Source organism: Chenopodium quinoa, unplaced genomic scaffold, assembly GCF_001683475.1.
Source record: "Chenopodium quinoa cultivar QQ74 unplaced genomic scaffold, ASM168347v1, whole genome shotgun sequence".
NCBI classification, from domain to species: Eukaryota; Viridiplantae; Streptophyta; class Magnoliopsida; order Caryophyllales; family Amaranthaceae; genus Chenopodium; species Chenopodium quinoa.
Window position 1 is genome coordinate 2433777 of NW_018743050.1, and position 13297 is coordinate 2447073.

The following is a 13297-nucleotide window of genomic DNA, read 5'->3' on the forward strand; positions in this document are numbered from 1 at the left end:
ATTTCTAGCATTTGTTGCATTGGTTGCTCTGTGATGAGTTTTCATTAGAGCTCTTTCCCCCTCTTTTCTGGCCGGCTGCCTAGAGGTAGAAGCTCGGTTGCTCTCAAACTCCTTTCGAAGTTTGTTCAGTGCGGTCTGCAAGGAAGCAGCAGTAATAGGAGGATTGTCGGCCTCTTAAAATGAGGCGGTCAATGGATTGCTGGAATGAATTGTAGGGACTAGGTCCTCTATATGATTGTCCTCGCCTGGACCAAGGCCGACATTAGGTGTTTGACCATATATTGCCATAACGGATGAATATCATAGACGACGCCAAATGTTTCGAGTATTTTTTGGATTTCCTCGGATACTGGTCGCGCTCTACAGGCAATGAGACTCGGACACCTGCAAAATAAATGAATATTCCTTTACCGGAATATTCACCTCTGACAATCAAGTTAGAGATCTGATCGGAAAAGGCTAGAGAGATAAAGTAGAGAGAAGTTGGAGCTATTTAATGCTCTTTTTATGTAATGTCGTAATCCACCCCTCCCATCATAAATGATTGGGGTATTTATAGGGGTGGGAGTTTGTGTCCCTCTAGGGTTTGTACCCTAAATTTCTATGACATGATTGGCTGCACAATCAGGAGGTGCCACGTGTAATACGGGGGCGCCGTTTTGCGGCTTTCATGAATATCTCTCGAGATTTGGGCCATAATGTAAGAAGGCCCTTTATAATGTTGATTTCAGGTGCTCTTTTGAGCCTTAGACACGCGTCATCTTCCCATAGTGACACGTGTCGCCCTTTAAGTGGGCCACGTGTCGCTACGGGATTGGCCCACGTACATGGGGTATTTTTACCCTAAACAGCTAAATTTATGATGAAAGAATTTCAAATGAAAGACCTTGGAAGAACAAAATTTTGTCTCGGATTACAAATTGAACTTCTAAGAGATGGTATCTTAATTCATCATTCCAATTATGCTGAGAAGTATTAAAAAGGTTCTATATGGACAAAGAATACCCATTGAATTCACCAATGGTTGTTTGTGCTCTAAACATCAAAGATGATCCATTTTGAGGAGGAGAAAGGAAGAGAAGGAGGAGGAGAAAGGAAGATGATCATTATGGTTGAGGATGAGAAAGGAAGAGAAAAAGGAGGAGAGAGAAACAATAAGAATGGAGGAAGAGAGGAAAAGAAGACAGAGGAAAGAGAAGAGAAGGGAGAAAAAGAGAAGGAGAAAGAGAAATGAGATGGAGAGAAAAAAAGAAGAGATGAAATGAAGGGGAGGGATGCGGTTTAGGGTTTAACAAGTAAATGGTTTATTTGTTTGGTTTTTTTTTAAACAATTATATATCGACGGAATATTCCGTTGGAAATTTTTGACAGAATTTAAATTTCCGACAAAATATTCCGCCGGAAAGCCCATATATTCCGACGGATTTTTGAAATTGTTAAATTTCATCGGAAATATCCGACGGAATAAAAAATCGTTGGAATTTCCAATTTTTCCGACGAAAATACATGTCTGTCAATACCAATCTGTTGAAAATCGGCCTATTTGTAATATTGTTAGCAAGGTTTTAATGAGGTAGACAAAAATATAGGTACAATAGCGGTAATATTTGTTTTTACATAAATTCTAGATCAGAGTCATCCTATAGAAATTCGTTCAAGGAGGAGTGTTGTAATATGCACCGTATGTGTAATATGAACGGATTAAGGATACTGCCTAACATCACCTCTTAGGGCCTGTTTACTTACGTTGAAATTTAGTTCATTTCAATTCAGTTCAGTTCAGTTCAACTCAGTTCAGTTCAGTTCAACTCCTAATTTCCTTCTCTTATAAAATATTCGTTCAGCTCCTAATTTCCTTCTCTTATAAAATATTCATTTCAGTTCAGTTCGGTTCAGTTCAGCTCAGTTCAGTTCAGTTCAGTTCAGTTCAGTTCAGTTCAGTTTAGTTCAGTTCAGTTCAGTTCAGTTCAGTTCAGTTTAATTCAGCTGAGTTCAGTCAATGAGAACAGGCCCTTAGTTCCCCATGTAAAAGTAAATATTTTCGCTCATAAATTTTGGGGATTTTGTGTTTTAACAAGGGTCACAAAGATAGCAAACAAAATAAACCGATAAAATCTTCGAGGCGTGAACGGAATCACTTTCCCAAAAGTATAATTCCGACCCTATACTACAACCGGGTTTCACGGAAATTTACTTAGGAGATACAACGAAGAACAATTGCAATCACAAGTAGGATGATTACAATTCAATGTAGATAAGTGTATGTGATTTGTGATGATGATAAATATAGAGTTTGCAAAATATTTCAAAGAAAATAAATCGCATATTTTTTTCAAGTTCTAAAAAGAAAAATAATGAACCACCCATTTTTCTCCTTAAAGTCCCCTTTCTTCATATGTCTTTGACATATATATACAGAAGCACTTTTATCAGCCAAAAGTCACGAAAACAACTGACAAATAACAAAAGTATAATGGAAGAAAACCGTAAGCCACAAACTGATTTGACTCGCGCCCGATCGGGCCTGCCACCGCCCGATCGGGCCAACTGAAACATCAGACATCAAGTCCCCTCGCGCCCGATCGGGCGGTGGAGACCCGATCGGGCGGCTACCCAAATTCCAGAACACAAGTTTCGTCTTCTTCTCGCTCCCGGTAGGGCGAGCACCACCCTAACCGGCGGCTGACCAGGCAGTGAGAGGGGCTGCAATTTCAACTTCTCTAAACCGAGAGCTGTAATTCCTTCACCATTATTCATTTGTTCGTTCTTCCCTTTAAACCAAGTTCATGCTTCTAATATTTGTTTAAAATTAAATTACAACACCTTAACCTATGTAATTTAATTTAAACAGCAAGAATTATGTCCACCATTCTCTAAATTATTCAACAATCCTCCCCCATTTAGAGAATAAATCTAGACTCATTGCAAAAATAACATCATCATCACAAAACAATCTCATGCATAAATGAAAGTGTACATAGACTTGAACTCCCACTTAGTGCAACATACAATTCAAGAATCCGTATCCATTTGGTATCGTAAAACGTTTGAACCAAAAGCGACACATATTGGAAACTTGAAGATGTTACACACACAAGATTAATTACTTAAATACATATTTACTTGACACTATAAGCCATGTGTCCATATCTATTCATAAGTACATCAAAGCTACAACCCTAATAGCTTCTTGAAGCGGCTAAACTTCGTACTTATATAGGTAGATTTCCAAACATGCTCCTGTGACCGAGCAGTATATCAGGAATTCTATTAAGTTAAAACAACCTCTTTTCATCACAGTAAAACCGGAACTTAACCTTGGATGAATAAACAAGTTCCCAATCATCAAATAAGAGAATTGATCTCATTGAACTTAAGACCCAACGTCTTATTGGGTGTTAAGTTGAGATTCTCCTAATTGTGATTATCTAGGGCTCCAATCTTAAACCGATTGCCATCCTTTTATTAACATCTCTGACCCGTGCTTTTTAAACAATCATCGAGACTAAACTTCGTACGAATAAACAATAGTTTTTAATACTATCCTTATTAAGTCCTTGATGTAACTATACCTTACACCAATATACCTTAACTCATTATTTTACAATTGACTATATGCCTTAGCCAAAATTACATTGTTATCCCAACAATTCATCACTATTAGTGATATTGGCTTTTGCAACAAAGAAATCTCATCATGCATTAAAACCCTTAACCATTCTGCTTCTTTACCAGCGGAATGTAATGCAATGACCTCCAATGTCTTATAGAATGCACAATGCAAGTTAATTTGCTTCTTTGATGCCCATTACATGACACCTCCCCCATATGGGAATACCCATCCACTTGTGAATGAACAATCTCTATTTGAAATCCAACTTGCATCCGAATATCCTTCAATAACCGAAGGAAACCCACTAAACCACAAGCCATAATACATGATTTTCAACAAATACTACAACAAACAATAAACCGTTTGCCAACATAACATTAACATAGCATTCTAGAATTACTAGTGAGCCTATTCAATTGACCAATCACATAAGCGATATTCGCCCACTTACATAGCTTTTGTTTGATACATGCATATATACCCTTTTGTAACCAAGAGTATAAACTCATAATCACAAAGAGATTATCATTATCCATATAACTTGAATAAATTTCACAAACAATATCAACAAACACTTCATTATACTGCTATCACCATAGAGGCATAAAATTAAAAACATCAATGATTAAATCAAACATTGATATAATCAATTACAATAATTTCAATACAAAATCCTCATGTCATAGACCATGACACACATTGCATACCTTTATTCTATTTCACCATAGACTATTCATTATTATTAATTAATCAACCATTCTTAACATATAACTCATCACCCTCTAAACCAAGGAATTATATATTCATGATTAATTCACTATAACTACAACACAATTTATCATTGCAGTTTCATTATTCTATTATACCATAGAATAATAACTTGAATCAAATTAATCATCAATTTAACATATGTCATTAACTTTTATATCAAGACAACAAGGCATTAATAAACCTAATAATTATAACATATTAATCACAAGACTATACTTGCCATGATATACAATACCATCACATCACAAAGTGACATATACCTTTGTCAATAATTAAATGACTACTTGATTTAATTCATGCATGTAAACTTACAATCACAAATAAACCAAAACAAGGTCATTCAACCTTTCATGAATAAGTACCATGGAGTAACACATTATTAGACCAAACAAAGTTCATCACACATGAGTAACCGCTATAAATAACTGCCATAAATGAAACAATATCACTTAGGCCATACAAAGTACAAACCGTCAATTGATAACCTATCACCCATGTAACAAGATGAAATAATACATACTTTGTATAACAAATAATCATGGCTATTAAACCGTCCATCTATACCAAGAATTAACCTTCTATATAGCAAATATATTAACAATATCAAGAAAAACATCTTAAGTATCTTATTATCAATGTAAAAATAAACAGTAATTCTTACCCATTTCATGAACTATAATAATACTTGGTTCATCCATTAACAATGTTATATTACATGGTTTTAACCAACCATTATGATTTTACCAATTATCTTTAATGGGCATAATTACAAGACAACACATCTCTAATAATAATCAAGACATAATCAATAAACTTAGATTAATTAAACATGTCAAGAATTAACCATAGAGATAAATAATCAAACATATAAATATATATTAATCACAAATAAGAAACCTCTTACTTGAATGGAGTGACTTTAATCATATAACTGACTAGAGAAAACCTTCCATCAAAACTTTTCCTTGTAATTCCACAAGAAATATCACCATCTTCGTTTCCATCTCCATACCAAGATCTTCACCCTCGAACTTGTTCAATTTCTGGAAATTCGTCATCATACCCTTCACATTTGCCATCTTTGTAGGAATTATACTTTTGGATTGTTGGGGATTTTGTGTTTTAACAAGGGTCACAAAGATAGCAAACAAAATAAACCGGTAAAATCTTCGAGGCGTGAACGGAATCACTTTCCCAAAAGTATAATTCCGACCCTATACTACAACCGGGTTTCACGGAAATTTACTTAGGAGATACAACGAAGAACAATTACAATCACAAGTAGGATGATTACAATTCAATGTAGATAAGTGTATGTGATTTGTGATGATGATAAATATAGAGTTTGCAAAATATTTCAAAGAAAATAAACTGCATATTTTCTTCAAGTTCTAAAAAGAAAAATAATGAACCGCCCATTTTTCTCCTTAAAGTACCCTTTCTTCATATGTCTTTGACATATATATATAGAAGCACTTTTATCAGCCAAAAGTCACGAAAACAACTGACAAATAACAAAAGCATAATGGAAGAAAACCGTCAGCCACAAACTGAATTGACTCGCGCCCGATCGGGCCTGCCACCGCCCGATCGAGCTAACTGAAACATCAGACATCAAGTCCCCTCGCGCCCGATCGGGCGGTGGAGGCCCGATCGGGCGGCTACCCAAATTCCAGAACAGGAGTTTCGTCTTCTTCTCGCGCCCGGTAGGGCGAGCACCACCCTAATCGGCGGCTGACCAGGCAGTGAGAGGGGCTGCAATTTCAGCTTCTCTAAACCGAGAGATGTAATTCCTTCACCATTATTCTTTTGTTCTTCCCTTTAAACCAAGTTCATGCTTCTAATATTTGTTTAAAATTAAATTACAACACCTTAACCTATGTAATTTAATTTAAACAACAAGAATTATGTCTACCATTCTCTAAATTATTCAACAATAAACTCATGCTCTATTAGACATTTCACTGCATGTTTAATATACGAGCAAACAAGGGTACAATAAAATTATAAATCCCCACATAATCTGAAGGAAATATATACACAACAATTATCGGAGTATCCAAACGCTTTCTTTTGATCTCTTTGAAATCCTTTGTATAAGAAAGAATTATTTGTTTTTTAAATTTTTTTTACAAAAGAGCATATACTGTTATTTCCCTACCTTTTAAAAAGTAGAAAATAACTCTTAGGAATAGTGTACTACCAATTATATCCTCAAAACAATGTACAAAATTGTGTATAAAATGTGTATTTACTTTAATACCCTCATTAATATGTTTACTGTAATTAATATATTTAATGTTTCAATATATTTAATGTTTCAATATATTTAATGTTTTTTTTCATTAAACATATATCATCAATTAATTTTGTTTTCACTTTATATGATATTATTATTATTATTATTATTATTAATTTATTTATTTATTTATTATTATTATTATTTAAAAAGAAAAAAGATTGTATGTACGAAGAAACGGTTTATTACCAAGAGACTGTTTATTTTTACTTTTTCATAGTTGCTCTTCTTATTTAATAGCTCGTCGTTCTTTAATTGCAACTATTATTAAGGTTTATTAGCTTTTTAATGTACATATAAATAATGTTTTAGAATTCGAATGGGATTCATATTGAATAATTTAGTTTAGTGATATTTGAATAGGCGTATGTTATCAAGTGGTATAAAGAACTAAAAATCCTAGAATCAAGGGAAATCGATGGTAGAAAAAATGGTATTAATTATGGAGAGAATTTAAGAGAAAAAATATATCCAATTGGTTATTGCTTTAGTATTGATATAGATATTAGATGGTCGTCTTAGAACATTAAAGAACTTACATTATTAATTAAGTTTTTAGCTGCACTGCAACATTTTACATATTATTACTCCGTATAACCAAAACTCGCAAAAAATTCATTTGAAGAAAAACACGTTAGAAATATTATACTAAGCATTATTGAAACATGCACAACAATTAATAGTTCTAAACTAACAATGGCCGCTTAAAATATGAAGAGATGGAAAGCAATTAAATATAATTTAATAATAATTTTGAAATAACAACACTATCAAACTTTTGAGGATTTAAAAAATAATTGTCTTAAAAGATTTTGGTGGCTTTCTTATAATTCTACTACTAGTGTGTAGCTCAGGCGTTGCACCGATTGCTACTTTAGACCTTGTGATTATCAATTATATACATTTATTTTCATTTTTATAACATAGCGATGATTAACTAACTATCTTTGTTATAAAAGGTTGGGCGTTTACGCCACGTGGTACAGAGACGTTGTTAGTAATGACTTTTAATATATTAGTATAGATTAGTATAGATTGACTACATGGTCTACCACCCTAACCAAAAGTGTAAATACACGCCAATAAAACTTCCAGTAAGAGCTAGCCCTTCCCCAAATAAAACAACGTAAGAAAAAGGCTAAAACCCTAACTAAAACCCCTCTTTCTCTCTCTTCCAGAACTCAGGCAGCCATGGATATGGAGACAGACGAAACCGTGAAGAGAGTGCAAGTTCGGTTCGTAACTCACCTCGAACAACACTTCAAAGTTCCTTCAAACGCCATTGCTATTCCTTCTGACCTTACTCGTTTCGGTCTCTCTTCTATCGTCAATAATCTCCTCAAAGCCGGTAATTACTCCTCTTTTCCATTTTCCTGCTGTTTCTTCGTTTAATTGAAGGTTTTCAGTTGCTTAATGTGTGTTTTTAGTTGGTGTTATTGTTGATTTTACCTTTATTTGTGATGAATTTTGATAGTTGATTCTGATTGGGAGCCGGAACCTTTCGATTTTTTAATTGATGGCGAGTTGGTTCGATTGTCGCTTGAAGAGTTTCTTCTTGCTAAGCGCATTTCTGCGGTGAGAAATTATAATTTCATTTCAATTATAAACTATTTTTATTTTCGTTTGTGCAATGCAGGGTTAAGTGGTTATTGAATTATATGAGTATACTTTAATTTTTTTTACATTATTATAAAAACAACAAAATACATTCTTCGTTAATTTGTAATACAGGAAGAATAAAGCAAAGATAGAGGACTAGAATAGATTCATATAAATATAGTTTGTCTTTGTTTTGGTTGCTTTTCGGTAATGGGTTTCATAAATCGAGTCCAGTAATGCCTCTTTGTTATGGTGGAATTTGATTAGTTTATCTAAATTTAGTGTACATGGGGTTGAATATATGTTTGGTGGGAGCTGAAAGGTAGAAAATATGTTTGATGGGAGCTGAAAGGTGTTGTTTGTTATCGAATTGCCATGTCAATTATGTCGTGTTTACTAGTATTCTTTCTTCTTTTGCAGGAAAAAGTTGTGGAGATTGAATACATTAGGGCTGTTGTACCACGCAAACAAGAAGAGCCATGCTTACATGATGATTGGGTCAGTGCAATTGATGGCTCTGATCCTAGGTAGATATGTGGATTCATTGGGTTATAGTTATTTTTTGTTTTTATTTTGGGTTATTGCCTTGTCCCTGTGGCAGCTAGGTGCCCTTTTACTAGATTTCATATATGCTGTTTAAATTTTGGTGGCTTGGCTATAGTTAGAGAGGATGCATCATATAGACAGTCCAAAACAAAGAAAATGTTGCTTTTTCCCTTTCTCTTGTCATGCTAGCTATGCTCGTGTTTTAAACTGCTTAAGACCAGTTACACTGTGCAATGTTTTTCAGTTTTCACTTTGTCTTTGTATTGTAATCTAATAAATTGTTGATTTGTGTTCATTTATTTGTTTTTTCTGAGGCAGGTTTGTTTTGACAGGATGTTATGATGGTCTTGGAAGGTACTATTGTTGGAAGCAGCTGTTGATTTGATATCTTATTTCCCATGCATTTTTTTTATTTAAATTTGATTGTGGATTTTTTAAAAATATTTTTTCAGGATATGGACGGGTGCTGAGACATGTACTCATAAGTTAAAAGGACACACTGGTGCCCTAACTTCTCTTTGTATTATCAATGGAAAGGGCAAGTGACTGAAATTTTTTCCTTTTACTCGTGAACCTTTGGTACATGGTGTGATAATCTGATTATCATTGGTTATTTTTTTGTTCATATGACTATGTTGAAGTAATTCTCTAGAGAAAGGTTTATGTCTTAATACTAGATCAATTTGTGCTTTTGGGGCTTTATAAAAAACACCAACTTACTGGTCGATGAAGTTCTGTGTATGTAGTCTCGTCATCTTTGAGTACATCTAGTAATCATCAGTCTGCTTTTCTCAGGTTCTGATAATGGTAATAACATCTGTGTGGCTACTGCTTCGAAGGATCAATCGCTCAGGCTTTGGCAGGTAATTTAGACAGTGCTGCTCTGTATTTTTTGTTTTTTTTTCGTTTTTGAAATTTTTTTATTATTAGTTTTATTTATCTGTACACTAAGAATTCGAAGAAACTTAGAAAGAAAAATATTTTTCTTGTTAATTATTTTATCTCTTTTCCTAAAAAGTTTGATGCAGAAAATGCCACAGATAATCCTGCAACCATTACTGCATCTAAAGTTTTACGAGGGCATAGTGCAGCTGTTGAATGTGTCTCATCGCAGCAATCTGGAAATATGGTATCTCTGTCGTTGATGTACACAAACTAGTGACAGGTGTATGAGTGACGTCGATGCTTATTTTTGCTTTGTGCTGCAAACTTAGGTGTGTTCTGGTTCCTGGGACTCTACAATTAATCTGTGGCAGGCAAATCTCTCTGGTGCTGATGGTGATCTTGCTTCTATGAAAAAGAGGAAAAAGAGTGGCGTTGTAAATGAATCAGTATCAGAGGTAAACAATGTTTTCACTGTATCACACAGTTGTGACTTTGTATAGAATGTTTTGGAATGAATTTTTAATTTTCATCTCATTGACTCATTGGGTGTTGTCTTTCTTCATCATGATGCACTGGTTAATTATCACTGCTTTAAGGATTGAGGAATTTGTTGTTTTATTATATAATGGGTTTTGTTGCAAAAACTCATTGAATTCTTTGAATCATAGTGTTCCTTTTAACTTCCCTTTGAAGAACTTGAACTCATTGTAAGCGTGCTAAAAGGCTACATTTCACTCCACATCATTTGAGAGTTTCAATGGGTAATTTGGTGACCTCAATATGTAGCTATTATTTATTCTTTATTTCATCATATGGAAACTATTGGCGCAATGCGTCGACTTTATGCATTCCTAAAATTAGTGTTAATCTCACCCATTTTGCCATCTAAATTTTGGAACATGGGTTAGGCAATGATCCAAGATTCAGAGACTACTTAAGGACTTTAGGCAGGTTATAATGCTTCGGTATCTGATCCTATATCGAGTACGAAATTGGATGCTCAGAATGATACCTTGGTGAAATGGGTATGGAATATTTTAAAGTATGTGCCTTTTTGGGCCCTATTAAAGCTCACTAAATGCTCTGCTCCTTCGCCTTAATTTATTCCTAATTGAACTCTTACACCCATATAGGTTCACTCTCTCTCTGCTGACAATTTTGCAACTGGTAGTATATGCTTGTATCCTTGTGTTCAATGTTTGAATTATGATGTTAAATATTTCAGTAGGTGCTTTTGATTTTAGCATCAGGCTCTCCATAAGTCCATATTACTTGAGATCTGATGAATCCTCCACATCACTGGAAACACTAAGTATGCGGCATCTAGTGTTCGTCTCACCGTCTATGGCTTGTAAAAGCCCTTATGAATTAATACTAGAACACAACTTTATTTTTGCTATATCACCATTTAAGGGTTTATTTATTATTTTTTTAAAATATATTGTTTTAATACCATTTATTGATTTTCCTTGCCAAAATGTTGGGGTTGGATGGTGCAGGGAAATATTCTTAATGTTTAGCTCAAGTCTTCCTTTGGGGTAAAGTTTTATTTTTCTTCAGCTTCTGCTGGTACTCCCTATTCTGTTACAAGAGACTTTTGTCAATTACTTGAAATTTGATCTAAAGACAATTGTTAGATCTTGCCTAAACCATTGAGTTTTTTTTTTTTTTCTCTTCTGTGCTTTAGTATCGCAGAATGACTAATGGCTGAAGCTCTGGTTATTGATTTTTATATGATGGATAATTGTATTATGCATAAGATTGTATTAAGACAAATTTCAATTGCGACATGGCCGGAAAAGAAAAAAAACAATTCTGACGTTTATTGAGAAAGAGTCATACCTTGTTATGTTACCAGTTCATTGGTTTTTGTGCATTGATGTTACCAACAAAATAATATTTGCCTGTAAAATAGCAAAAGTGCACATTTTCATAGTTTATATTGATTTCAGGGTGAAGCTGTATCTACACTAGTAGGACACACTAATTGTGTATCTTCTGTTCTTTGGGCACATGATGAAACTATCTATTCTGCATCTTGGGACCATTCCATCCGAATTTGGGATGTTGAAACAGGGAATGCAACATGGAGCATGGTGTGTCACTGTTCTCTCTATTACTCTAAATACTTTAGTTTTCTGCGCTATCTGTTTCGTTTTCTGATCCTATCTGTTAATAGCTTTTAAAGTAACTCTCCATTACAGTTCTCAGGCAAGGTTCTTAATTGTATTGATATTGGAGGAGAGAGCTCTGGTTTAGTATCAGCTGGTGGTTCTGATGGCACATTAAGGATATGGGATCCTCGCAGACCAGGTTTACTGCTTGATTAATTATTTGTTCATGAATCATACTATGTATGTGTCCATATCTGTTTTCTCTCCTCTTTCTCTGGTTTCAGCTTGAGATCTAATTTTGCAGGGACATTAGCTCCTGTGTATCAGTTTTCATCGCATACTAATTGGATTTCTTCTTGCAAATGGCACAAAAAATCTTGGTTTCATTTGGTTTCCGCATCATATGATGGGAAAGTAATGCTATGGGATTTGAGAACAGCGGTATTTCTCCTTATTCTTCTATCATGCATTACACATGTTTGTTTCCTTTGATATGTTCTTACTAAGTAACATTTTTTGTCATGCAGTGGCCTCTGTCCGTGATTGACTCACACAATGATAAGGTAATAAGACCTTGTACTTTATTACAGCAATCTTTACTTATTACGAAGTATCATTTTAAGTTTCCTGAAATATGTTTGGTCTTCCAATTCAGGTATTATCCGTTGATTGGTGGAAAGGCAATAGCGTTGTCAGTGGGGGAGCAGATTCTAAGATGTGTATCTCTTCGGAAATTCCAGTGATGTAGATGATTTGTACTAGTGTTCCCTCTGGTAATTAATCGTAACCAGTCCTCAATGTAGTTACAGTCAATGCAAGGAACTTTTCACATTACATTAAAAATCAGGAAGGAGGATAATCCAACCATTTTTGCTCAAAAAAGTGAGCGAGAACTTATGATAAAAAGTCCATTTTATTTGATACTATTTTGTTCAATACTTAATAGTTTGCTATGAATTTTTAGTTTGCTATGAATTGATCAGCACCAGGTTTGGCAATTAAAGATTCATTGTTCTTAAATACTTCGTACTTGATAGCATTACTTGGCCAAGGTTAAAAAGTCAAAATCTTTCGTAGTATTAGCCAGGAGATTGCTAATTTGCTATGGAGTATATTAACTTCAGCAAAAACAAGACACGGAGATACACAAGGTACTTCCTCCACTATTTGGGGTCTTTTCCTCCACTATTTGGGGGCTGGAAGACGAAATGAAAAATTTCTGGAAGATCAAAATTCAATAACATTACACAAAATTCAAATTCAATCATCACCTCTATTATCCAATTCAACAACATTACACGGAGATCAGGCTATGCTTGTATAAGGTTAACTAGTAAGCAAATAATATGTCAAAAATAGCATAACTCCATATGTCAGCATCGCCATCCACTTTTGCCTTAACAAGTGTCTGATCTTTCAATCATCTGGCATCAATCAATATTATCCAAGGTGACCTTCAAATTATAATTT

The 13297-nt window shown here is 34.3% G+C and overlaps 1 protein-coding gene across 2 annotated transcripts; it reads left to right on the forward strand.

The window, feature by feature from the left end:
- Nucleotides 1–7779: 7779 nt before the first annotated feature.
- On the forward strand, nt 7780–12750 carry LOC110730909 (ribosome biogenesis protein WDR12 homolog). 2 transcript variants are annotated; one of them, XM_021910734.1, is made up of 13 exons: nt 7780–8031; nt 8158–8258; nt 8703–8809; nt 9147–9182; nt 9281–9366; nt 9624–9691; nt 9847–9957; nt 10043–10168; nt 11666–11809; nt 11918–12026; nt 12132–12268; nt 12355–12390; nt 12483–12750. In XM_021910734.1, exons 1-13 carry the CDS (start codon nt 7875–7877, stop codon nt 12573–12575), a joined length of 1311 nt encoding a protein of 436 aa, XP_021766426.1. In that variant the 5' UTR covers nt 7780–7874; the 3' UTR covers nt 12576–12750. The 2 variants fall into 2 exon arrangements, with proteins under 2 accessions (XP_021766426.1, XP_021766427.1); XM_021910735.1 differs by having other exon boundaries at nt 7894–8031; nt 8703–8780.
- Nucleotides 12751–13297: the final 547 nt, after the last annotated feature.

Bases quoted from the DNA above. Each gene is read 5' to 3' on its own strand.
- LOC110730909 (XM_021910734.1), top strand. From the start codon at position 7,875: ATGGATATGGAGACAGACGAAACCGTGAAGAGAGTGCAAGTTCGGTTC. The intron at 8,810-9,146 runs GTAGATATGTGG...TTTCTGAGGCAG, and splicing joins ATTGATGGCTCTGATCCTAG to GTTTGTTTTGACAGGATGTT. The intron at 12,027-12,131 runs GTTTACTGCTTG...CTAATTTTGCAG, and splicing joins ATGGGATCCTCGCAGACCAG to GGACATTAGCTCCTGTGTAT.